Here is a 26,633-nt window from a genome sequence, read left to right on the forward strand (position 1 = left end):
AAAGTTTTTCGGCAAGACCGTTGACATAAACTATTATCGTGCAAAACATGTGACTAGGTGGAAATGACGTAGCAGTCCCGGAAAAGCATGCTATATATGGGCAGATGATTCGTCTATTTAGCTGACGAATGCTATATATGGGCAAACCACGTTTTTAAAGATAAGCAAATGCCATAGATCATTGGTCTATTTTGCTGCCGTATGCTATATATGGGCAAACCACATTTTAAAAGATTACCTTTATTTGGACAAGTAATACCCTTATAAGGAATACTTGAGTCATGACGTCACAAATTTTTCTGGGGCATTGAAAACGAGAATCCATTGAAGTGCGGAATGGCGGCAAAGTTGCTGGTATTTATTTCGAGATGCTAGTGAGGAGCTCTTATTCCGTCCTGTCTACTTAAAAATGACGTCGATTTCAACCACAGCTTTAGAGTATATCGAAATTTCAAGTGACGAGGAGAGTTTAGAAGATTTCGAGAGCTCTAATGGCCTAAAAATTACGACTGCGAAGGAATTATTCGATAAGTTTATCCGTCAGTGTGCCTTATCTGGCGTTCGAGAAGACAATATAAATTATGTGTCCGCCATTTTTGAAAATGCAAGCGGGAATTTTCTAGCAAATCAAAGTTTTTTGTCTTTCTTAGAAGGAGCGAATCGAGAACTCCAAAATGGCAATGCGAGTCATGTTCTGGCAGAAGTAGGGCAGTGTGTTTGTTCCGAAAGCATTCCTAGTTCAAAGGGACTAGGCCAATATACTGACTTACCGCGTGCCAGTTTTAACGGTGACAATGCAGATGATAAAAACTTGGATGCGCAATTGGAAGCTGCAAAGGAAAAAATTTTGCAGTTAATTTTGAAGGCACGAAATACTCAAACTGGTTTAAAAGGCGACACACCTGGCAGCACACCAAGAAAACCCAGTGACACAATTAAACCAAACAGTGAAATTAGTTCACGAATTCATTCTTCTGTTCCAAGCCAACATAAACAAAATGTCAATTTACCAAATAAAGTTCAAGAGCTGGCAATCAACAGTGAAATTTCTAATGCTATGGAACACACAGACTTGGTTCATGTCATGGCAAATACAGATGTAGGGGAAAAATACAGAATTGTTGATAAAAAAGCAAATGAGACCCAAAGTGCTGAATGTGAGAAAACAAGTACAGTTACTTCAAATGACAACATTGAAGCTCCTAGTTCCACTGTGACTGTCGGGGCTTGCCAAACTGATGATGGCAATGATGACGATGTCATCATTATTTCTGTAAAGCATCATGATAATCAGGCAGCAAAAAGCAGTCAGGAGACCAAACTAAAACCAAGAACATCTAATGAAAAAAGAGAGAAAAAGATTGCATTAACAATTAAATCTTTAAAGAAGAGGCTGAAATTTTATGATAGCGAGATAAAAAGGCTTATGCAAGCAGAGCTGACACTTGATGAAATGGACAGTGCAGATAGTAGCTATATCAAGGAATGCAAGCTCAAATCAAATTATTCCAGATTATACAAAAAGCTTTGCAAACTGCAAGGTCAGAAAGAGAGTTACGAAGATGAACAGTTTTTGAGAATCAAAATTGAAGGCTGTCCATATCCAGAAATCAACAGAGAAGCTGAGAGTTTTGTAAAGAGTAGGAAAAGATTTCCTGACTTTTTTGAAATTAAAAATGTTGTTGGAATCGCAAGTAAGAAGTATAAAATTGGACTTAAGCCATACGAGGAAAACAATATTGCCAAAGAGGTTTTCACTGAAATGGGTGACAAATTACAACGGAAAAGAAAAAAGGAATTTTCAAGGCTATCTGGGAACTTCCTGACTGACAAAGTGAAACAAGAGGAGGACCCTGCTCTGAAAGATTCTGACTTAAAAAAGAAACTTAAAACCAACAAGAAAATATCTAAAAGTAGAACTGAAGAAGTGTTTCAACGTTTTTCTCGAATGGAATACGAGGGTTTTGACAGTGATGATGAAGAGATTGAGAAAGCAGTCATTGAAACACAGAAGAAAGTTGCCGCTGTTTCTCCAATTTTAAGTACAAGATCCCATGGTGAAAAAACAATAAAAAAACGCAAATTGGTTGATGAGTATATAGAGCAAAGCCCTGCCACATTGACAATCATTGATAAAGTACCAGAGGGCATGGTGGATGTCTCATCAGCTGATGCTGAGTGGGAAGGAAACTCTTGCATTCCCAAGTATCTTCCAAATTTAAAGAGAAAAAGGGAGATGCCTGATGTAAAACAGCATGAAAATTTGAAAATAAATGGACATGTCTCTCCTGAAAAAGAAACTAGAAATGATAAATTTTCAAGATTTGAGACTAATTGTACAAACCATGATAATGTGGTAAATGGGAATTATAGCTCAAAAACTGGACATCATAGTAAAGAACAATCTGATAATGAAATTCAAAGTTCAGGATCATGTTTGTCAGCTAGAACAAAATCAACAGAAATACTGGGCTTGGAGGGGAAGAATCCTAGAAAGATCAAGCCAACCTTGATTAGTTCAGGAACTGACAGTATAATAGCTGAAAGTGAAAAAGAAAAGAGGGGCATCATATCTTCAAAATTTTCAGCAGATGTCACAGAAAATAAGGATTTATCATCAGTTATAGTGATTGATTCAGATGAAGATTAAGGTACTCCATGTTTTTAGTTTCTTAAACATTAAAATAAAATAGACATTGAATGTTACTTCCCAGTTTTTTTGGAAAATATATATTATTTTGTGGATGTAGCATTCCAATAATATGCATCAAATTGAACCAAGATCACAATACAAGTTGCAATTCACACCTATTTTGTTCTTTTGTCTGGTTGTCTTTTTCAATTTGAATTGTTTTTCTTTCTAACATACATATACATAATAGTTATGTTTTAATCTTTTGAAAGAGTTTGGTAATTGATGTAATAAAAATGTATTGATATTATCATATATATAAATGTATAATGATATGTAAATTTGACGCTGCAGATGTTTTAATTTTGAAACCTGAATAGGAATGATGTAAAGTTGCAGTTATCTGGTATATATATATGTACACCAGAACTTTGGCTGGGTTTGCTACAAGTAACCCTACTTTATCTCTAAGTCAGTGATAGTTAATCTTATATGCTTCTAGCCAAGTAATAAAATAGTTAAATCGCTGTTACTCTGTTGTATAACCAGTCTGGATCAAATAAATCTCTCTATTTATGCATTTTTTCACATTCATCATATGCATAACAGTGCTGTCGGAACAAACAATCTTCATGGTACGATTTAAATTATTTTCTAGTAAATATTTCTAGTAAATAAACAATTTATTAATCATTTTAGAAGACCACAATTAAGCATCCCAGTTTGTAGATAGTTCTCAACATAAGCTAATATTTTTCCTTCAAGTAAATGTTTTAGGTTGGAAATTTTGATTTTCTGAAAGGTTCATTCCTAGTTGCTGATAGTAGGTAGCCATGTTTTGTTATCAATTTTAAGACTTTTGTTAGTGTTTTTGTTAGACATTTTCTGTCATATATGTTATTACACATCCTTTAATGGATTTCTTACTTGAACAGGCACTTTTCTTTTAAAATAAACATACATTTATCTCTGACTCTGTGTTTTACTGCTATTGAGAGCATGTGCAACAGAACCTTAAAATTCCCAATGATTTAACCCCTTTTCCTTGTTTCCATTGTGCAATTGGTTCAAATAAAAGTATCTCTTATAGTTCTTGCATTTTATTGCTGTTCAGAAATAACTATAACAAGCTTCATGGATGCTTTGATTATGTACATGAGGTCCATTTCGTGAGATTTAGATTCTGATCTAATTGCAAAATGGAGCAGTCTGATACCCTGCCTTAAAAATATTGGCCTCTTGGTGGCTCATTTAAGAGTTCTGATCAACAAAATATGTCTTGCTGGAAGGTTCTGGACAGGGATTTCTTCTAGAGGGGCTTGATGTGCTCAAGCCTGAGTAAGTTGCTTTGGAAGTTTCCTATGTGGAGGCCAGACCCCCTGTCCCATTTGTAAAACTGACACTATGAGCATATATTTTGTGAAGAATATTTTAATCTTGAGGGCTGGTTGATATTTAATTTTTCTGTGCAATGTGATTTTAGTTTCATGCGGAACATTATCTGCTTTTTCTTTTACATGCTTCATAACATTAAAACATTAATAAGCCCCGGGCTTATTAAATTATTGATCTTCTAGAGGGTGTGATAAGAAGAGGGAGGGGGACTAATTTTGAAATATCAATACGAATAAGCAATTTTTTTGGAATATGTTTATATTATTATAGCATTAAATTTAAATTAAATACCTGACTTTGGGGAGGGGGAGCCTGAAGAAGAGGGTGGGGGTATTTGCAAAAAAATCGTTTTAAGGAGCTTATTGGAGAGAGGAAGGAACAGTAGTTGAATACTTATCCACATAAAACCGTGCAAATGATTTGGAAGTATTTATTTTACGGATTATCATTCATTGTCTTTTTATCTTGTTCATTTTTCACATTTTTATGTCAAGAAGATCAATTTTTGAATAAAACCCATGGTTAGAGTCTGCACACAGGCTACACGACTCCCCAATCCCAAATATACGCTTCCTCTCGTACTGACACTCGAATTTAAAAGGATTCTTACAGTTCCGCTACGGTTCTTTCTACAATCCTTGACTTTTCAACCTCTGTGTATGGGCTTCAGCTTGTGTTGTCAAGAGGGCACGCCATGGCATTAACAAAGGTAATAAAATTGTTTTAAAAATGTTTTAAGAAATGTAAAAGATTAAAAATACGTATGTCATTTTACAGCGGAAAGTCTATATAATCAACTAATATTTAAGATGTGGGGTTGAACTACTTGGGTATTGGTATTGTTCTAATGTTCTTTCAATCTTGTTTCAAAGTATTAGCAGCTAAATTGAGACATTTCAAGTCTTCTTGGCTTAATATCCAGTTAAGTTGATTCCAACTTGTTAGCTGCTTTAAATTAGGGGCTATCAGTTGGAGTTCATTTAAGAAATAGCATTTTTTATCAGCATATTCCGGACACACCATAAGTAAATGAATTTAATCTCCTAAAACATTAAACCTGTCGCTAAGAAGAAACTGCAATGTCGTTTTTCTCTAGGGATAGGGTTTTTACCAAAACGACCAGTTTCTACTTCTAGATTATGAGCGCTTATTCTTAACAGTAAAAGGCGTCGTCTTTTGTTAAAGTCTTTGACAATGTCAAGATAGGAATGAAATTTCAAAACCGTTTAAATTGAGCATATGTACATAATTCCTTGTGCATTTTAAGATGGTTCGAGTGGGACGAGTGAATATTGAAAAGCGCACGGAAACACATTGCTAAATACGATAATGGATTTTGATCATAAATCTTTTCAAAAAAATTTGCGGCCCCTCTAACTGTAGGGGGCCTGGCCACAGAGCGAAGTGTGCCCTGTGATTGATGAAGCACCAGTAGTGTAGTGGAGGGGTATCGCAGAATAACGCCGTTATCCTTCCTAAAACTTAGGGCTGCAGCGTTGAACAATCTAATAAAACGAACAGTGGCGCTCCTCTTCTTAAATATTAAAAATTCTAGATACCAAGCTATTTTGAATAGATTTTCAATACTAGTCTTACCCGAGGTTCAATAGAGTATTAAATTGGTGCAAGTCATATGAAGATATCGCTTTTACAATCTTGACATATGCATTTGTAGGTTGCAGGGGCGGATCCAGCAAAAAAACCTGACTGAGTTCCAGGACAAGGCTAGTCCCTGGGCGCCGGTATAAGACTTTCTTCGGATATGCAAAGAGAGCCCTTCGTGGACTGCAGTGTTTTTCAACTTTTTTCATTGACATCCTCCATCTTAGTCATTTTTGTTGCTAAGACGTAAAAAACACTGCCAAATTCAGTGCAAATTCAAAGTGGCTGCACAAAACTACAGCTTGATGCTGGGCCAGCATCATTCCCTTTATGCCCTTCTTTACCAGAAAAAGAGATAACTTCCAAATTACGTATAATCCCAAAAATTGCAAACTTTTCAATTGGGAAGTGCATGAAAAAGAGGGTGTTTTGAGAGTACTTAGGACCCAAAACTCGGAAAATAGTTATGAAAAACGGAAAACCCGGACTTGGAAATTGGAAAATCCTGAGACAAATATATATACTTCAACGTGGTTCACCTTTTCCCGTGTTCTACATTAAAAGACCTTCGTACCCTCAGTTATTACCTGCGAGAATATTTGTCTGCAAGGCACAGGGTAGATTCTTGCCTTTTTTCTCCAAATGAAGATGTCATCAGTGTTTGCGGAAGAACAGAATTTTAGGGAAATTTGTCGTAGATTGAAAAATCTGGCAATTTTTTAACGGAACGAGGGAATTCTACACACTCTCAAAATAATACACGGATTGCAGAAATTTCAAAATGTTTAGCGGGATTCTTAACCTGTTTAGCGGGGGGCCGAGGGGCGGGGGGCCGGGTGCCATGGCCCCTCCACTTTTCTGCAGAGCTAAAGAAAAATTTTAGGCAAAAGTGAGAATAAATGTATCATATGATTCTGTCAGTAACTTTGCCTAGTATTCTCTTAAATGTGTTCTTAGCTTTACTTTGGTTGCTATGTCTTTGCCATAGAAGACATACATAAAATTAAATATGGGAATTAGATCGAAGAAATCGGTCATTGTCTAAGTTTTACAACGAGTGACAGCTTTGCTTAGCAAATAGAACGAGAAATCTTGTCGTGAATAAGCACAAATTGAGGGAACGGAGTTTCGTTTTTTCAATTGCCTAAACTTGGCACACATAGCCTGTGTTCCAAACATGAAATTTTCAAAAAAAATTAAGAACAGTCTCCCGAACTTAAATTTGCTGGTTCTTAAGTTATAAAAAAGAGTGTACAGCTTTCATCGAACTAAGGGCACTGTATTCGTTTAGATTTCTTTTTCCCTATTTTAGTGAATATAATTTTTGAGGGGATGGTCCTTTTTGACCTTTAAATCAACTTTCTACGCAAATTCGCAACAGAAACTTCGACAGGCACTTGGGGATCGTCAAGCTTGTCCCTGATATTGTCTAAGAAGTCTTTGACACCATCGCTCTTAAGAGCATGCATTAACCTCTCAAGGGTATCTTTATTGGGAGTAAAACGATATGAGTAATTCTCACTAAGCTCATTTTTTAACAAATTATTATTGAATCATTCTTTAATTATTTTTGTTAATTTCAGTGGTAGGCTATTTTTTATATAAACTGGAAATCTCCGTTTTTTTTCCAAATTTACTCATTTTGGCACCAGAGTAACTTTTTGGGGGGGGGGGGATAAATTGAGAGGGGGCTTGAAAGAGAATTTACAGTAACTGACCGTGAATGTAAGAGCCATCCTATCGAAATGATGCAAAAAGGATGTTTCAATAATTAAACGATAGGGAAGGGAGACCTTAAGAACATCCTTGGGTTGATGCCCATTAGGGATGAACGACCCAATCACTGAGCCACCGACACTATCCACACTAACCCCTTCCAGTTTTCGGGAGAAAATGCGAAGAATCTGCAGCTACCCGCAGATTTTAATGTTGTTGTGGTGTAAAACATATAACACAAAGCTTCAATGGTGGACGAAGAACTTCTGGTTTGATTGTGATTTGATAAAGGATTTACCTGTTAACAGAAATGAGAGAGTTCAAACCACTCTTAGGCTTAGACGACTTAAATAAGCATTCGAGGCTTCTTCTAAGTATTAGAGTAACCGATGCTCAAGGCAGAGAACGATCTATATCTGCCTGTCAAGCCGATACAATAAAGTCAGTGAAGGAAAAGGTTTTGGACGAAAAACATGCCAAAGAATATGGAAGTTACCGCGTTGTATTAACAAGAACGAAGAAAGCACTTGAAGATGTAAAGACCCTCGAACAAGAGGGCGTTGAAGACAATGGTATGGTTTCTTTCTAAACAAATTTCTGGCATTGCAATGCCACATAAGACTATCTTCACTTAGGCCAGTTTACAGCATCATGATATAAACAACGTAGGCCGCAACCAAAACAACGGTTTTGGTTTATCAGTGGTGAAGTAAAGCTCTCATATTTGCCAGATCTGGCATAATTTCCCAATTTTGGCTTTTTCCGGAGTTAAATTGACAGAAAAAATCGTCTTTGGCCTACTACTTTTTATAAACTTTAACACTAAGCCTTACTAAGCCTAACAACAAACGTGAATTTGAAAAAGCCATTCAGTGTAATCCTAAGTGTCAAATATTATCACCTAGCCTAACCATTAGCAAAGGAAATTTTTTGAATGACAAAGTTTCACACTTTTGTGTTTTTTCCGTTTCCCCAGTTGTCTCAATAAGGTTTACCAAGTACACTAGGGTATCAAAAGTATTGCACCACCTCAAAGGAGGAGAAATGGCGCATGGATGATCAAAAACCTGCCATTAGCTGCAGTACACCTCCCAAGCATAATGAGAGGCTAGTACATACCTGAATCAAGACTATTAAGTTCAACCATTGTTATGAAAATAATTGATGTGATCATCAATCATTGAAATTGTTCCAGACCGATATGACCCCTTGGACTAATCTGACTCCTTGGCCATTTCGGTCCAGATCAATATGATCCTTCAGCCATATTGGTCTAAGGAGGGCCATACCGGTCTGGGCAAGAAAAATGAATTTGAGGCTTTCTAATGCTTACAAACACACAGAATGTCTTTTAGTTTCTGATGGGCCTGGAGTTGCTGGTTTGAATCTTCTGATCCAAATTCCACAAATCTAAATTTGTAACTGGACAACAAGAAACACTTGTAAATTTTTAAAAGCTTGTTTCACTTGCAAAATATGATTTGAACTAGGTCAAAAATTTGGCTTATTTTAGATTTATCTGAATAATTCTCCAAATTGGCTGAATATTTGAATTTTTTAAGCAGCTGTTTCGTTTGTTTTTTGTCTGTTTTATTTGGCTCTACGGGAGCACCTTTTTGTCGATCATTTCCTTTGAGACCTTTGGGTTTCCTTTGTAAAGTAAAATACAGAAAATGAGGTGTTAATAAAATTCAATCCAATGGTGTTCTTTGTTGCGTTTGAATTGCTTGTCTTAGTGCCATAAGATCAATTGAACATTTGTGCATATCAGTTGGTTTTAAAAGGCCAAAGACCTTCTAATCAAAAGGCCTAACAATTTTTGATAACAAAAATAATTTTTTAATAGGCATTAGAGTTGCTATTTTGAGATCTGTATTTGCACATTGTTTATTTCCTCGTTTATTCTTTAAATCTTCTTGCTCAAAGTATTTATTTGTTTTTTGTCTGTGAAAAAGCTCTTGCGCCAAGCTCTAACTATTGTCATGCGAATTAATTGTGTTTTTAAGTGGTGAATGGAAATGGGTCGGAAGTGAAAAGGCCACCAATCAAAACTTCAATATATTTAGAGCACTTGTTTAAAAAATAACAGTAACAAACGTCTTTTAACAGTTTCAAATTTCTTTATTTTGACGGGTAGCCACAAACTTTTGAAATCGCAAAAAGACTCCTTGAAATGGATCCCTATATTTGGGCAATGTATTCTTGTGCAAGTTCGTATAAGGCCTGGAGAATTCTTCAAATTAATGATTATCTGCCGTTTGGACAACCTTTTGGATCTTGGTTTGTAACGTTTTTCATACGAGAACAAACTTTTTAAATCATGTTAAAAACTTTAGTTATTCTTTGTTGGAAATAAATCTTGGTAAAAATGGTTTCCTTTTACTTAGGTAACTTTTCGTTTTGTGTTGTGCAAACACTCGTTATATTGTATCTGGACGGATTTTGAGTTGCAAAACCTTGCTCAGCACTGAGTTTCATGTCGTTTAGTGTCCCTTGGTGTAAGCACAGTGAAGTGAAAGAGTCAATTTTTCTCTCCTCTAACTTAAATTATTTTTTGGTCTTCCGCTTCTCGCCCTCTTTACTATTGAAACGCTCTCGAAAAATTTTTTGGTTTCTCACAGCTGCTGTGTGGCGGCATCTTACTTAGTCAACATTTTTTTCAAAATTAAAGACCACTTCCTTGTAAATATTTTATAGCGACTCGCCTCTCAAGTGTCGCAAGGCACCAGTAAAATTTGCAAACTTTTCCCGCCCAAAATTTGCTATAAAATACGCCTATTTCACCCAATACATGCATTCAAATTTTTGGTATTGTCAAAAATTTGACAAAAAGTGCCGCCATTTTTAGCAAGATGATGCAATACTTTTGATACCGTAGTGTAATTCTGTCATGTTTTGCGACCTAACTTGGTTTGGTTCTATCAGCCAGTTCCTTCAGTCAGTGATGTTTTATCTGTTAATAGCCTTCTCATTCTTTTAGTCTGTACTTCCAGATTATTACTCATCGATCCACTGCCTCCACAATTTTATGACAATTTTATTTTATTTCACCCATTTTCAATGAGTTTGAAAATGGATGAAATAAAACAAGTCATTGCCTTTTTCCATGGAACACAGATTGATTCAAATAACATGTCCAAGGAGATGATTTTGTTCCTCTCAAGTTTGAGAAACCAGTTTTTTTGTAAGCTGCTCTAATACCCCTATGTAAAGGGTTGATTTTGGAGCAAAGTACATTTACAAATGAAATCAGTTGATCAGCTCTTGAATAACAACTCTGCTATTATTGAAAGAGCAAGGGAAATGGGTGGACATTGTTTTCATATGCTATTACAGGCAGAAAGTCATTTGAGGAAACGATTGCTTTGTTCCGAAGGTATCTTCATTTCTTTATCTTTTTTGCTTCCATCTTGTGTTTTGAGTCAAATAGATTTTGTTTTAATGGGAAAGCTGCCAATGCAAGATCTTATCCATAATAACAGTAAGTCACAAACTGACAAGCAGTACAGGAAAATAAAGTTTGTAGATGGGGCTTCACAACCAGGTTTTAGAGATGGAATGATCCCCAAGGATGCTGCAAAGTTCTAGATATTGTTGTTTTCATTTTGGGAAAAGGTAATTTGAGGAGCTTGCAAAATATGCCCTTTTATGTGTGACCACTTCACGAAGTAGCACTGCCATAAAAATAATTTTTCTCATGTGGCAGCAATCAAAACAAAGCCGAGAAACAAGATGTCATCTGCAATGCTAGAAGCAAATGTTTGAATCAGGACAAAACTACAGTTTCAAGGAGAGTGTTGCAAGGACTTTATGGTTTTACCAAAATTGCTAAGAACTTTTTAATTCAACTGACATGTATGGCAAGCAGCCTGGACATCCCCTTCCCCAGCCCATTGAACCCCTCCCTTCTATTCTGCCATGCCCATTCCCATCCACACCCCTTCTCCATATCCTAGCAGGGACGCCTGCACAAGATTAGGGCAGGAGGGGAAGTGTTGGTGCCGCGGGCAAATCATTGAAGTTTTCTATTAACATTATCGAGCATTCCTAGGTGGGACGGGGGCAAGGGTGGGGTAACATAATATAATATTAACTTTAAAATATGCCACCCATACAGAAACATAAAGAAAATTTGGACGAAATTATCCATAAATGAAAATGGTTATTAAATGGCCTTATTGCTATTCACAATTATTGGTTTTACAAAAATCATGGCTGTTATAAATGGACAGGTTGTAAAATTTTGATTGCCTGCTAAGTTTTATACCGATTTATCCCCCTTAGGTTCCTGGAGTACTTCTGAGGGGAGTACACATCTTTGGTTTATCATATATTATATTTGCCGCTCTCCCTCTTGTGGCCGAACTTGTCACAGACAAACTTTTCATTCTCTGCATTTTTGTGCTGGTGTTATCATCTTTCTAGTATTTTCTTATAGATATCAACATAACGAGAGTAGTCAAAGTGGTCAACATATTTCAGGGCACTTCTTGCCCCCTCTGCCCTTTTTCGAAGAGGGCAGGAGGGGCAGCTTCCCCTCCAGCCCCCCCTGTGAAGGTGCCCCTGTATCCTAGTGACCCTCCCCTTCAATCGCAATGTCCAGCCCTGTCCAGTCCTACACACTCCATCTATTTTTCTACACATTATTAGGTACCCACAAAGCTTTCTCCAAAGCAATTTAACTCTTCCATACCCATGCCCAGGCCTTAGTCATTTCCACACACTTTATCCATACAAAACCATTTTTAGATCAATTACCCTACAATTTCCTTTTCCCAACCCATCTGATCCTCTGCTGTCATAGCCACACCCAACCCTGCCCACCCTAACTTTATGCCCCTATGTACAGGCTATGCAAATAACACTTCCCAATTCTCCAAGCCCTTTATTTCCAAAGCAACACCCAATCATGTCTATCTGGCTTACTCAATTCAGGTGCTTCCATTGCTTCAATTCAGGTGCTTCTACAATATTTTATAAAGCACTCTGTGTAAATTGATACTTTCTTTTGATCCTCATAGCTTCCATTTGTTATCTGTATTTCCCTATGTTTGCGACTATGCCTAAGAGAAATTGACATACTGAATTCAAGCCCCATATGTCTTTCTTGGGTTTCTGGCTGATGAGTTGCTTTGTTATTATTTTCTGTCTTTCTCAAGTTAATTGCTCAAAATGTACAATCTGAGTTTGAGGCTGTAACTAAGTGGTAGTGACTGCTCCTTATCTCCTCTTTTCTTGTTTTCCATTTTGGACTTTACATTTCAGTTCACACTTTGGTTTTTTAGTTTTTACCTTCTATGCCTAAAAAAACATTGCTCTCCTTGACATTTTCTATTAAAATGATATTACATACTTTCAGTTCTATCCAGATGGCATTAGTCCTTCTTCATCACACAGTGCAAGGCCCATAATCCCTGGCACCATTCTCATTTCCATTATTAAGAGCAAGCTTTCTTCCTTTTTGCACAGGTTTTCTGATGATACAATATACATACCACTGTTTCATATGACTTGACTTTTTGCTTTGTTGGTATTAATTTGTCATTGACCATACCATCACCCAGAGTGAAGGAAGTCACACGCTCTCTGCAATTCCAAGTGTATGAATCATAAAGTGGGGTCCCATTAAGAGGAAGGACCAGGGCACTGCTTGATAAGCATCATTGCTTCTCATTTTCTCATATTCTATCTTTTGAAGCTAGGTAGCAATAGATACAAGTATCTTTGGGTGCTTTACATCAATGCATCTGCGCTAATTGAGTTACTTCCTCAGTGGTTTCTTCTTGTCAAAATTTGTAGCTGGTGTAGCCATACTTGATCAACATTCTAAGCAGCAACATATAGTTGTCCCCTGATTTCTTTGGATACCATGCCAAGATCATCAATTTGATTTGCAAATGGCCTTTTTTCTTGGCTCTAAAACCTTAGAACCTTAGATTATTAGCAAAAGCCAGGTTCTTTAGCGAGAGACAGATACCTCTTGGTTTTTAATGACCAATCATAAAGGTCTTATTAATAGAGCTACCTGTCATTGCTTTATGCATGCAGCGTGGGGTTACAACTCAGAGCCTTCCTTTTCTATCCAAAATTTAATGCTATTCTATAAAGATGAGAGAAAATATTAATAACTTTGTGAGGGTGGTGACATTGCAGTGAAAACAAACTTCATCACTAGCATGAAACTGCTCATAAACTTTTATTGTTTAAAAGTTTGCCCTTTCAGATCAGTTGACTTCCTGGTACATCATTTGATGTTATAGTTTTTAGTAAGGAGTGTAGTTATAAACTCACTGTCTTGGCTCAAATGATTTTTTGTTTGTATTTGGTAGATGCACCATATAATATATAAAATAATAATGTAACTGTCATTTTGTAGATGAACTTGTTATTTGGAAAAGAAGAAGGGATTTTCCTAATGCCTCATTAGCAAAGAAGGTATACTTTCTCTTATTCATAATGTGTTTTGTTACAGTTTGTTAAGCCTTTTTCAAGTATTAAACAAGTGTGATTTTAGATTAAAATGACTAGCTATATACAGTGATAATCTTGCTTAAGTCAAATATACTTTGCCAAAAAAATTCCTTATGCCTAAGGCAAAGGCTGGGGAAATTTTTCCCCATGCATAACCTATCAATTCGACTTATTTGACTTATTTCAGGTGGCATGTGAGGCCTTACACCCTCTAGGAATGTTTTCTGTCATGAAATAACTTCTTATTGACAAAGCTAGCAATTTGATTCTAAGCCAATACCAGAAAGCATGCCATGCATAGTTTTTTCTAATGTCTAATCCAACACCAAGCCCCCCCCCCCCCATTCAACTGAAGTTGAGTCTTAGCAGACCACTAGTGAAATTCAGTCATAACAGATCTGAAATTCAGTTATAGCAGTTTTTATCTCAAATTTGTGTGAGGCAAAGATCCTGACTTGCTCAACTTGCACTTAGACTTCTTTGTTGTTCAAAAGTTACTGAAGAAGCCTTTTGTAATGAGGAGTGACACTGTATTTGATTATTTTCCATCATGTTTTTTGGGAACCTTATTCTGAAGTGTCAGATGAAAAAGCTTTTAGCAGTATGTTGTGAAATGTTTGCTTTTTTCAAAGCCATTTTCAACTTTCAGCATCACCAAGAAAATTTTTGTGTTTGATTAGTGAATATATAATATTATAAGATTTTTTTTAATCTCCTTTTCCAGCTTACCCTCCATATGTCTTCTAACAGCTATCACAAAGTTTTTAGTTAAACTGTCATTTTTGTATGTTTGTATGTTACTAACATTTCTGAAAAAGTTCAGGAAATCTCTTCCAATTGCAGTAAAATTGACTTTTAGTCAATTTTATGTCTTGAAGTTATTCTTCTCTTATACAATACATTAAACAGTAAATTTTTATTTAAGGCAGCTGCATGTAAGTCAGTTGACTGGCAGTCTATCAAACAAAATACTGAGCAACTTGATGAAGAACATGGCCAATCTGCAACATTAGCTACAGGAACACCGGTCTTATTTGATGTATGTTATACTCTGAGAAGAATTTTCAATTATTAGTCTGCTAGGTGATTTTTATATTAGAGCTTGATGGATCTATGCTAAAGCTAGGCATTTATCAGGCAACTGTTAAACCTTTTGGAAATTAATGAGAAAGTTAGCAATATTAGCATCCACAATATAAAGATTAAATCAAGAATTGTCTGGTGATCGCATTGAAGATTCAGAGTTGTAACTTAAAACTGGCCTGCTTTACAAATACATGTACAGCTCTGCCTATATGAAATTTTGTACTATATCTAATGGTATTTGTTTGTGTAGAAAAGATTTTAAAATTGACTTCCAGATGCATTAGAGGCTCTATAAAATAAAGGAAGCCTTGAAATTCAGGAAAAACTGGGTTGGCTTTTTGCCATTCCTGCTTATTTGAGTCTCTCATTAGTTTCAAATTATGATTACATGCTGACATTTCAAACATTTTGTTTAGAAGTCAACATCATATAAGTGATTACCTCATTTGCCCTCATTTGCCAACTTTCAAGTACCAAAATCAATGTAAACTTCGTGCATGAAAATGAAAATTAAGTTTTCTTTGCCTTCATGTTGCATTCTTTCCAGTTTTTTAATTTACAGTGCAGTGTCATGATTTTTATAAATCATTTTGAATTTATCATTTTCAGTTTATTGGAGAGTTAAAAAGAATACTTACTTCCCTTGTTGAAGTTGCCAGCCTTTTGCAAACTGTAAGCTCAGAAGATCGAGATGATAGTGATATGGAAACTGATGGTATATCTTTTTGAAGTTTTCTATGTCAGAGATAACTAGTCTTTCAATAATTTTTTATTAACTGCTAGTATCTTTAAACAAAATTACCATATGTTTTTATTGATTAAATTGTAAACATTTTACCTGTTTGTTCTACTTACATAAAGTCATATTTGTTAATTTTGCAATGCTACACAGAAATACAAGCCCTCAAAGGTAATTCTGTAATCTTATTTGAAAGTTGTATGAATACAGAATTTTTCATTTTGTAACTTAAAATTAATCTGAGAATATTGATTAGTCTTCTAAGACTTTTTCTGATAAGAACTGCAGCCCTTTTTCCAATCTCTAAATTATTATTTTACTCTACCAGCAACAAATAGAGTTTTCAGAAGTTTCTCTTATTATTTTAAATCTAAAGTATTGAGCTAACAGTATTGTTACTTTTTTGTAGAACCAGAGATAGAAATCGATAAGGTAAGGATGATATTTTATAATTGCTTTTCATTTATTTCAACCAAGATTTTCTTCAATTTGTTTTATGAAGAGATTTCTGAACAGTTTTCTGGCGGTACAGAGCTTGAAAATGGCTTTGAAAACATAAAAAGTAAACATTTTATAACATATTTGCTAAAAGCTTTTTCGTCTGACACTCCTCAGAGAATAAAACATCAGAATAAGGGTCCGAAAGAACACGATGATATATACCCAGTTGTGGTCGAAATAGGCCAATCAGAAAAACGCAAGCACAAGACCGGTGTAGTTGACCAATCAGTGCCGCGAGCCTCAATGGGAGTCCAAGAGAGAACAAAAACTCCTTCTGTCTACACAATGGCGGCTTTTTGTTTGTATGTAGCTAGATGGAAAGACGACCTGGCTCTGCCAATTATCCGAAACATGTCGTCATTATAGAATCTAGCACAATCTGGGTTGTCTAAAAGATGTTAACCGATGGCAGAATCACTTGTTTTAACAGTGTTTCTAGACCTACAAGATCAAAGAGGCTGTTCCCTTTAGGGGGCAATTTTTTTTCGTATGTTCTTCCATACCGATCTTGTGCTTGCGTTTTTCTGATTGGCCTATTTCGATCCACAACTGGGTATATATTTTTCATCATGTTCTTTCGGACCCTTATTCTGACGTTTTATGCTCTGAAAGGTGTCAGACGAAAAAGCTTTTAGCCAATATGTTCATGAAATGTTTGCTTTTTTCAAAGCCATTTTGAAGAGATATCTATTTATCATTTACGTTTTGGGACAAAATTAGTATAAGGGATTAGTATTAGTATAAAATTAATTCAACAGTATTTATTTCTTGCTTCAATAATATGTAGTGAACTCTGGACAAAGAAAACAAGCTCGCAAAACAATAGCAGAGAACATTTTGTGTTTTCAACTTGCGCAGTAATTCTTTAACCCTATTTTTTTCATCTAGCTCTTTTCTCTTCCTTTTGTATTGAATTCAATACCTATCTATGGAGATTTTTCTTTGGTTTTTCACTTTACTTTTCAGAAACAAGTCGGGTTAGCTTATTAAGATTCATTTAAATTAGTAAATACAACTAAGCAGCAACATTTGCTAAAAATACCAAGTGGCACGCACTTTGATTGATTTCTTCAATCTAAAATATTGCAAAGAAGTGATTGTATTTTTTACGTGAGCTGAAATTTCAAATTTCTTTTCTTAACGATTACTTCTTTGCCAACTGTAAACGTATTTCAGGAAACTGATTCCCAGGCTCTAATACTTTTTGCAGCTCGGAATCTTTGAAGGTATTAGTATAGCTTCCACACATAACATCCTTAATTATTCTCAAGCACAACTTTGGCCTACAACTTGTTACTCGGCCAGCTTTGGCCTACAGCTTCGTTTTGTTTGTCTGTAGACCAAATTTGGCTTATTTGAAAGGTTGCAATACACGATTGATATTGTAAATCTGTTAACGAGCTAATTGATTTTATCCACTTCACTATTAACTTCGACTTTTTTAAAGAGAACTGCTTCTTAGTGTGTATTTTGTACATAGTTTGCACTCAAGCAGCTGATGGATATGGGATTTCCTGAAAATAGAGCGAAAAAAGCACTCATAATCAACAGGTTGGTTGGAAGCAAAAGAGAATGCCACGTCTATATATCCAGGAATTTCAAATGCATTTTGTTTTATGTAGCCAATGTTTTTTCTTGCGGTGTCTCTGATTTGGAGAACAACAGGGAATTTGGAGAAAAATTGGTTAAGGCGGGGGGGGGGGGGGGGGTTGTTAATTTTCCAACCCTTTTATCGACATCATATCATTCCATGCCTGTTTATTATAGCATAGCGTAGTTAATTGGTTATTGGCCGTGCGGGAAGCTTCTTCAAATGAAAATAAGGACTTTGAGAGCCGAAATGTAATCATTTTCCCTTCCAATGAATAGAAATTCCCAATTTTATTCAGCTCAAAAAAGGTTGGTCAATTTTTATTCTGCCAGGATAGCCACTGAAATTTTTCTGGTCACTGAAATGCAACCAGATAGATTGAGAAGGAAAATAGAAATTAGATTGCTATGAATTCTACGTTATTTTATAATTTTGAATGTTTATATTTTGTTCGCACGCCCGTTTTATCCCAAAGGACATATAACTTCATTGCAATGGTGCTTATTTTTTTGTTTCGTTTTTGACCCGTGTCATTTATATTTGTTTTGCAACGGTTCATTTCTTAGTTTTTAACTTATCATTGCTTTTTATCACTAATAAGAATACTTTATTAGTCATTTAAATTTTTTTGCATTCATCCAATAATATTGTTGCAACGCTAGAATGTCCCAGGTTCAAGCAATGGAATGGCTTCTTCTCCATGAAGCAGATCGTGATATTGATCAGCCGCTTTCGCAAGAAGAGCTACTTTCGTACTTGCCAGAAAGACGGAAACTATTACCAAGGAAGCCTGGGGCTAGGGAATTCACCCCAAACTCAAGGGTGAGTGTAAAGAATTTTCACACGTATTTGAAATCTAGAATCACGGGTGTATGTAGCTGTGGCCAAATGCTTGACGCCAGAGCTTATGGTCGCATGACTGAATCCACATGTCTGTCAGATAATGAATGGGTACTCTAAAGCTGAATCTCCAATAGAAAAACCTTTTCGCGTATCATATCAAAATACGCGTATATAGATATGTTTGAATTTCGGTGCAATTTCCATTACAAAATTTTAGACACGTGAATTGAATGATGGATAGCGGCTGTATTTAGTCGAAAAATTATTCTTTTATTATTGTTAAAAAGAACCGTTTCACCAAGAAGAGAAGGTTCTGGGTAAGAAAACTATTATCAGAACGAAAATCTAAAAGAGAGTTTTATCTTCTTGTGCAAGACATGCTTTTGTACGACCAAGAGTTCTTCTTTAGATACTTCAGGGTGACTTCACATCAGTTTTAAGTTCTATTTGCAAAGGGAATTGTTCTCGTGAAATGCTTCGTGTTGCTCTGAGATATCTGGCAACATGTTTCTTCGACAGAATTTAAGCCGCCATCTTGATTTCATTATCAATGCCCAGAAATACAAAGTTAATTGGTTGTCTTATGGCTTGATACGGCGTAGTACGTAAAAAAGTAGGATCCAATTCAACTTTGTTTGTGTGCATATGCACGTTCTTGAGGTACTCGTAGCTCAAAAATTCACTAAAAACACGCATGCGTGGCTGCACAATTCGTGTCGATACGTGTAGAACTTTGCTGATTGGAAATCCAGCTTAATGAGGCTACAAGAGGAGATCATTGAAGTACCAATCCATGTCTTGACAATTCGCGCACCTTCATGGCAAAATGAAGGCCATTCCCAACGTTTCTACGCAAGTTATATCGATGGTAGATAAAATGTACGGGTGAAGATGTAAATTAAGAAAATTTTGTTCATATTAGTCCCAACGTCTAGCGCTTTTCTTGACTATCTAAAGATTTTATTGAAGAAAATTTGAGTGGTATCACCCTCTTCTACACCTTTACCTATCAGGTTCACCCATGTTAAAGTTTTTTTATTGGTTTGTCTTGCTAATTGTTTCAAGGTTTCCATCTACAGGCTGTACGAAATCTTCTTGATATGGGGTTTGAAGAGCAAGATATCATACAAGCTTTAAAAGCAACAGGAAATCATCAAGAATCGGCTGTGAGTTCCAGATCCAAGCCTTGTTTTACTTGACATTGTTTTATTTGTGCTATACACATCACCCCTTCTTAAATATCATTTGTGCGTCCTAGCAAGTGTTCCTTGAATAACTTCTAGGTTTTTCATTGTTTTGTAGCCATTTTAGGGGCACGAACAGGAGACAGTCACCCAACCTTTATTGGTACTTTGCTATTAGGAAACTGCTTTGCTGTTATTACAAGATTTGCTTTGCTGTTAGTCATATACATTATCACAAAGGAGTTGTTTCTTGAATTTTTGAAAGTTTAACATTGATACTCATCTAACTGGTATCTAAATCAGCCACTTTCTGCTATTCCTCGCACGTTTTTTATAACTAATCTCTCTGTAACTCATTGTAGTTACAAACCTTTAATAGTTCATGTTGGTATTTTGTTCAAAGAGTTGAAAAATTATCATTTAGTTGGAATGGCTCCTTGGTGAAAGGGATCAAAATTCAAGCAAAACAGAGCCAGGACTAGATGCTTCGAGGTAAGCTTGGCGTGGCGTCCCTTAAAATTTTTTGTATACCTGTTCAGGATCCTTATATTAAAAGACTGATTTAAGATGCAACAATGCAGCGGCTTTGATTGCCCGACGAATTATCAACATACCGTAAAAGCTCTATTAAGCCACTCTCTCTATTAAGCCCCCCCCTCTTTAGCCTTTGATGTCAAACATAGAAAACATGCGCATTTAGGGGGTCTCTTGACGGGTGTGATGATGATAAGATCGTATGCATTAAATGCGGTCTATGTAAAGACTAACCCAGTAGTGTACGACTTAGTAGTCAGTCGAAATTTGTTTTGAAGATGTCCAAGGGTTATCAATTTATCCTAGTGATGTTGATAAAGATGAGGACATTATAATTTATCGAATAAACTTTCGAAGCTGCTAGCAAAGTTTTTGCGAACATTTGTATGACATTTTCATATCAATAAGTGGCCAAGGGCATGTTTTAACCTTTTTTGCTTCAAATTTTTAATAGGCTCCCTCTCTCCAATTAGCCCCTCTCTCTTTTAAGCTCCCCTCTAGGACTGAAAAAAATAAATTAGCCCCCCGGGGGCTTAATCGAGCTTTTACGGTAACTGTAAAAATATCCCAACAACCCCGGGCAATGTTAGTTCAAGCAGTATGCCCGCCGCATTCCGATGGCCATTTAAATTTCCTATTGGTTAGACTACACAATAGGCCTATTTTTAAGTATCCAATCGACAGCGTTAGACTCATCTTCGACGTTTTCTGAATTATAAACACGCTGGGTGCGCATTGCTGCACGTTTATAGGTGTTTATGCAACCTATGCCCGTTGGGTTTTCACATGCAGACAGAAAATATTCAAATTTAGAATTGTTATTTGGTGTATATGTAAAGCCTGGTTTCCATATAATCGCAAGGAGTCGCAATGAGTTGCAAAAAAAGTAACCCAGTTTGCCTGCGATTCTCTGCGATTATACGGAAACCGGTTTGAAATTTGTGTGCGACTCCTTGCGATTCCTTGCGACAGCTGTCGCAAGCAGTCGCAGAGATAGAAAATTTTCTATCTCTGCGATTCGTTGCGACTCGTTGCAACTCGCTGTGCTTACCACTGTTCACAAATTTTGCAACTCCTTGCGATCAGATTATCCTTGTTTCTGTGATTAATCTCACAAAAATGGCGCTTTTTAACGAAGAGAACATTTTATTCCTCGATGAAGTTCACCGCTACGATTGCCTGTTTAATAAATTTAATAAGGACTTTAAAAATAAATTCAAAAAATATAACTGCTGGATTAAAATCGGGGAAAAGTTTGGCGTTTCACCCGAAGAAGCCGAGAAGAAATTTAGGAACATTCTCTGTAAAATTCGTCTCCATGATTTACCCAGTCAGCTGTGGTTTTTGGATGAGTCAAGAATGTTTTGTTCAGTGCCTGCCAAAGAACATGGCATACCTCTCTTATTATTTTACAAACAGTTGTTTTCCCAACTCTGAATGCAAATGATATGGACTGTTGACTTTCACCTGAGGCTAAGTATCGAAAGGTAATCATTAACCTCTCTGCAGGCCCAATAGGTTTTCTTGATTTGCAATGTTTTTTCTGAAGCAGGGGGCCTACAGAACCAAGCAGATTCTCTAACCTTTCTGGGGACATTCTTGTGTACCTATAATGAAGACATGACTGTTAATGTTTATATATAATATGGTGCAGTATTACAAACAGACAGGCAAAGAAAATATTTTCTGATTTTCAAATTTCAGCAAACATTTTGTAGTCTAACTTATAAACTCCAGAATCATATGCCTCTGAACTGCAGATTGTACATACATCTGACATTGCATTAAAAGTTTATCCTACTTAAGAAATTTATAATGAATTGAAATTAAGTCATTGTATTTTTCTGTTTCTCTTTTGCCTGACGCTGGCACTTTTTCCCTCCTACCCCTGCAGCTCATTCTCTAACTAACAAAACAAGTAAATAAAGTTGAATGAGGTCCACGGCCTTGCTTTCTCACCTCACCTACCTGAAAAAGTATTCTCTATCATGAATTCTGAGTTCTTGTACTAAAGTGTGGAAAGCTCCATACTTCTCCCGAAGACGCAGAAATTTTTGAACCCAAAACCGTGGTTTTCTTCTGACTTGTCTTTCTCTAACACGATGCAATAATGTGACTACGAGATAATTTCTTGCCAGTGTAAGGAATCTCTCATAGTTTGCCGCCATATTGCATGCAACTTTGCATTATCAGGTTTGGCGCCAGTTTGCAATGACGTCAGGTCACAACAAAACAATTGCAACACCTTGCGACTCCTTGCGATTATATGGAAACCACTATTTCGGGTCACAAAAATTGCAACTCTTTGCGAGTCGCTGCGACTCTTTGCGATTCGTTGCGACTCATTGCGATTATATGGAAACCAGGCTTAACGGCTCTATAGAAACTTTGAAATCTGGTGTCAGTTTTAATCTGTTAGGTAGAGACTGCAGCTTTGCAGTCTTGCTCTCGAAGTTTTTTTTAAAAACTTTATATTTGACAATATAGTTGCTAATTTGCATTCTTTGTTAAATCAAGCCCAATGTATGCATCCATCATGGAGCACCCTGTTGTACAACTAGGAATGACAAATCCAAGAATCCTGCATGGTAAGAGACATACTAATATTTTTAATGCTAGTAGCACTGCCAGTACCCGATCAGCTTTTTTGTCAGCGCAGCATTACTATTAGGCTGCTAAATTTGTAAATGCTAAGCTTTACAATGATAAAAAGCCTTTTAGGTGATCTGGAATCTTTTTTTATCAATTTCCAGATTTATTTAGATAGAAAGAGTCTGCTTTCTAACTTGTAGGCAGTATCGCTGGGCGGGGGGACTCTCATATTTGGCTATGCTAGTGGTGTGCCCCGAAAATGTATGGGTTTTTAAGAGAAAAACCTGTGATAGGTCCAAATTTCATAGTAGAAACCTGCGAATGGTTACATTGTTACCTCCATAAAGCTACGATTTGGTCATTTCTTCAAGAAATCTGTCCGGGAATGGATAGTTTGTGCATTCTGCTATAAATATGTTTTTATTTGTTATGCGCTGTGACAATGCAAGTCTGGTGAGGGGCTGAAATTGGGAAAAATTTGTTTACTGGATTGATCTGCCTTTCACAGGTGTTTTCACATGCCTGAATACACAAACCACAAACGTCCCTCCCCCTTCAAGGGGTATATCCTGATTCATTTAAGCAGATTCAGGGTTACTGTAAGAGTGGGTCTTTATATTCGAGTTTCTACTATGTGACGATTTCGTTTCTAAAAAAGCCCTTTTACGGATTGTTGAATACCGTGTTGTCTGAATAAAAGCTACGGCAAAGCGAACTTGCGATTGCTGGGATCAGGAAAAGAAGTATTTAGAAAATATCATCAAATTAATTTGTCTCAAAACTTTTTGTCATTGGCTCCAACAGGGTCTTTTGATTGGAGATTTTAAATTCGCCGTTCTTATCTTCCAGCCTTCGAAGACATGCTTGAGAATCCAAACACAAGTGCGCAGTACATCAACGACCCGGAAATAGGCCCAGTATTGCTTCAAATTTCTCGCATAGTGCAGTCATTTTCGAGATAGCGTTTATTGAAATTAGGGACATCTCGATTTGTATTCGTAACTAGATCGGCGTATGCATTTGGGCACTGGGTTCGAATTCCCGTAACGCTAATGCGCAGATTGTATGTAGATATCAAAATATGAATCTTTTACGACTCCTGTACTGTCATTTCTCTTCTTTATACACTGTTACAATTTTCTGTTTTTTTCTCGTTGCTTTGCGTGTTTTATTTCTGACTTTTGTTTGTTCATTGTATGACTAATCGCATCCATCACTTATTCCTTTTGCGATGAAAAAATTCCTTAGTTTTTCTAATTATTTCATTTATTTCTAGCGAAGTAGCCATTATTCCAACAAAAATAATTGCCCATGTGTTATTCACAAACCTCCGAACCCCCCCCCCCCTCCCTGAATTGTACTATTCTTTCAAAAAGAATAGAAATGAACTTATTTTTCACTAAGACCAAGACTCTAAAGGTTTCTTGTTCAGAGAGGTTTTTCAAAAAAGAAGTTTATTAGAAAATGTAGTAAAATACCGTTCCCTGATTGTTCTTAGTTTTCTTCTGCATGATAAAAGAATCAGCAATGTTAACAACCCCCCTCCCCCAAACTTCCCGTTAACCTGCATTTTATTCTTACGTCACTTTTTTCTCGACCTTGGAGATTTATTGCCTTTGTTACACCTTGGAATTCTTATTATGTCTAATAGATCACATGTCAGGGTATATTGAACACGTGAACAAAGAAATGATAAAGTCACTAGCTGCGATTCGTTCTTCTTATGCTCAGTCACCCTAAAGACTACTGTTGGACACGGTAATGCTAGCCTGCGTTCTAGACCTATAACTTGAAAGTTGAATTCTTCTCATAATTATTACAGATCTGTGTAATTGTGCAAGAAGAACCGGTAATATTGCAGGACGGTCGTTGCAGTACGACTTCTACTTTTAAGCTAGGGGTCGGAGCACAGCTAGATAATGTTGTTTTAATTTTTGAATTCGTGTTGTAAAAATCTCTCAGAAAGAACCTGACAGTGGATTGCTGTGAAGACTGATAGATGTTTCACGTAAAATGTTGTTTCTTTCTATAGAAGTCTATACTATTTGCTTAACTGGCATTGCAAATCAGGGCCGTCACTCTACTCTCACTTAGGGGGGTGCCAGTCACCAATTCGCCGGCAAAATAGGGCATGGCCTAAATTGTATCAATTTTTGGGTTTGGCCTTTTGACGCAGTTGATTTTATTTATCAACGAGCATGTTCTCGTCAGACAATCATCGCTTCAATTTTCGCATTGTAATTTTCTTTGCCTAGGTAACTGAGAATACCTTTTTCAATTGTGTTCCTCTAGAAGTCAAGTTTTCTGCAATGAGATACCCTCATTTATTCAAATTGTTCAGCACGTGTAAATAGAACCTTAGTTTGGCAAATATTCAAAAATTTGGCGACAAGAATTTTCTAGGGGGTGCCACACACTCCCCCCCCCCCCGCTAGCGACGGCCCTGGTGCAAACAAGAAATTCTTCTGTAACCAACGGAGAAAGCGAATCCAAGTAGAGCGAATCCAAAAATATCTTCGGCAAAATTGATCAGAGCACAGCTCACGGAAACAGCTCACGTGAAACTGCGTAAAGAAAACATCCGGACCATTTTGTTTTCTATTCTGTGTACTTACAATAACAAATTACCTAAAACAGTACGTACTAACTACAAAATTATATTACAAGAACGGAACCCAGGAGGAGCAATATATCACGACTGCTCCTGGAATATGAAATGTATCTAAATATAGCTAATAATAAAATTTTAACACTACATAAGCATAGGCTCCAAATCTTTGCTTGGCTGTGGGACCAAAGTTCTGCATACCACATTGACCAATCAGAATTCAAGAATTCAATTCATCAGAGATTAATTTTTATAAAAAAATTAGGTTATCTTCAAGCACATTTTTTGTGGGTAGTGGTAAAAACGTTCAAAATAGGCCTGAATCTTGTTGCGACGCACGTTTGTTGTCATATTCTTGAATTCTGATTGGCCAATTGGGTATGGAGAATTTTGGTCGCTTAGCCAATCAAAGATTTGAAACCTATGCTCACTACATAATAATGCTAAAGCTCGTTTCACATGGACGCCATTGAAAAATACGTTATTATGTTTAAGGTTTATACCCAATATATAATTGATTGAGAAGATTGGTGTCAATATGGACAGTCATTTACACTATAATAAACCTAGCGTCAAATGCGAAATCGGCGAAAAAAAGAAGTAGGCATACGAAACTATATGAAAAGAGACGATCGATCGATTCGTAGCTTTTGGTGGAGGCGAAGTAATAACTTCGCCCGCCATCATGAACCAATGTGTGCTGCTCTGGGATTTCGCTGATTTTCAGAAAGTCAGAAACTGTTCAAATGATATCTCAGCGCAATTTGATTTGTCAACCAGTAAACCGTTGGTTTTCAAGGGGCTGTTAGTCATTTTTACCTGTGTAAAGCGCAGTTTAGTTTAAGTATGGAAAATGTTATCGTACTAGGTTATCTGTTCATTAGCAATACTGTGAGTGAAATTAAATAAAATATATGCAGTTTTAGCATATGCCTTTGTGAATGCATGTGTACTTTTTCAGTACGACGTCTTGGTCAATCGAACGTGATTGGAATTACAAGGCGTTTGTTGAAGCTACTACAAAGAAAATGTTTATCCAATGCCAACATTGGATTGCTCCCCTAATACTTCTAATGTCACATTTTAATTTGACATATATACTTTATCGTAAATAAGGTCTGTATGTATATATGACCCTC

The 26,633-nt window shown here is 36.4% G+C and overlaps 2 protein-coding genes across 2 annotated transcripts; both read left to right on the plus strand.

Annotated features, from left to right (window-relative positions):
• Nucleotides 1-295: 295 nt before the first annotated feature.
• LOC148958986 (uncharacterized) lies at nt 296-3,204 on the plus strand. The gene has a single exon (XM_089111604.1). The coding sequence runs from the start codon at nt 410-412 to the stop codon at nt 2,648-2,650; it is 2,241 nt and encodes a 746-aa protein (XP_088967730.1). The 5' UTR covers nt 296-409; the 3' UTR covers nt 2,651-3,204.
• A 4,350-nt stretch (nt 3,205-7,554) lies between these two features.
• On the plus strand, nt 7,555-26,611 carry LOC135693479 (ubiquitin-associated domain-containing protein 1). Its single transcript, XM_065211985.2, has 11 exons — nt 7,555-7,917; nt 13,722-13,780; nt 14,742-14,855; nt 15,512-15,617; nt 16,051-16,073; nt 17,623-17,693; nt 18,396-18,555; nt 19,656-19,742; nt 20,185-20,252; nt 22,812-22,882; nt 23,736-26,611. The coding sequence occupies exons 1-11, from the start codon at nt 7,656-7,658 to the stop codon at nt 23,846-23,848; spliced, it is 1,134 nt and encodes a 377-aa protein (XP_065068057.2). The 5' UTR covers nt 7,555-7,655; the 3' UTR covers nt 23,849-26,611.
• Nucleotides 26,612-26,633: the final 22 nt, after the last annotated feature.

The sequence above is a fragment of the Rhopilema esculentum genome, chromosome 11 (genome assembly GCF_057945365.1).
Source record: "Rhopilema esculentum isolate cy_ngs chromosome 11, ASM5794536v1, whole genome shotgun sequence".
Lineage (NCBI taxonomy): Eukaryota > Metazoa > Cnidaria > Scyphozoa > Rhizostomeae > Rhizostomatidae > Rhopilema > Rhopilema esculentum.

Bases quoted from the DNA above. Each gene is read 5' to 3' on its own strand.
- LOC135693479 (XM_065211985.2), top strand. From the start codon at position 7,656: ATGAGAGAGTTCAAACCACTCTTAGGCTTAGACGACTTAAATAAGCAT. The intron at 18,556-19,655 runs GTGAGTGTAAAG...TTCCATCTACAG, and splicing joins AATTCACCCCAAACTCAAGG to GCTGTACGAAATCTTCTTGA. The intron at 20,253-22,811 runs GTAAGCTTGGCG...TGTTAAATCAAG, and splicing joins CCAGGACTAGATGCTTCGAG to CCCAATGTATGCATCCATCA.
- LOC148958986 (XM_089111604.1), top strand. From the start codon at position 410: ATGACGTCGATTTCAACCACAGCTTTAGAGTATATCGAAATTTCAAGT.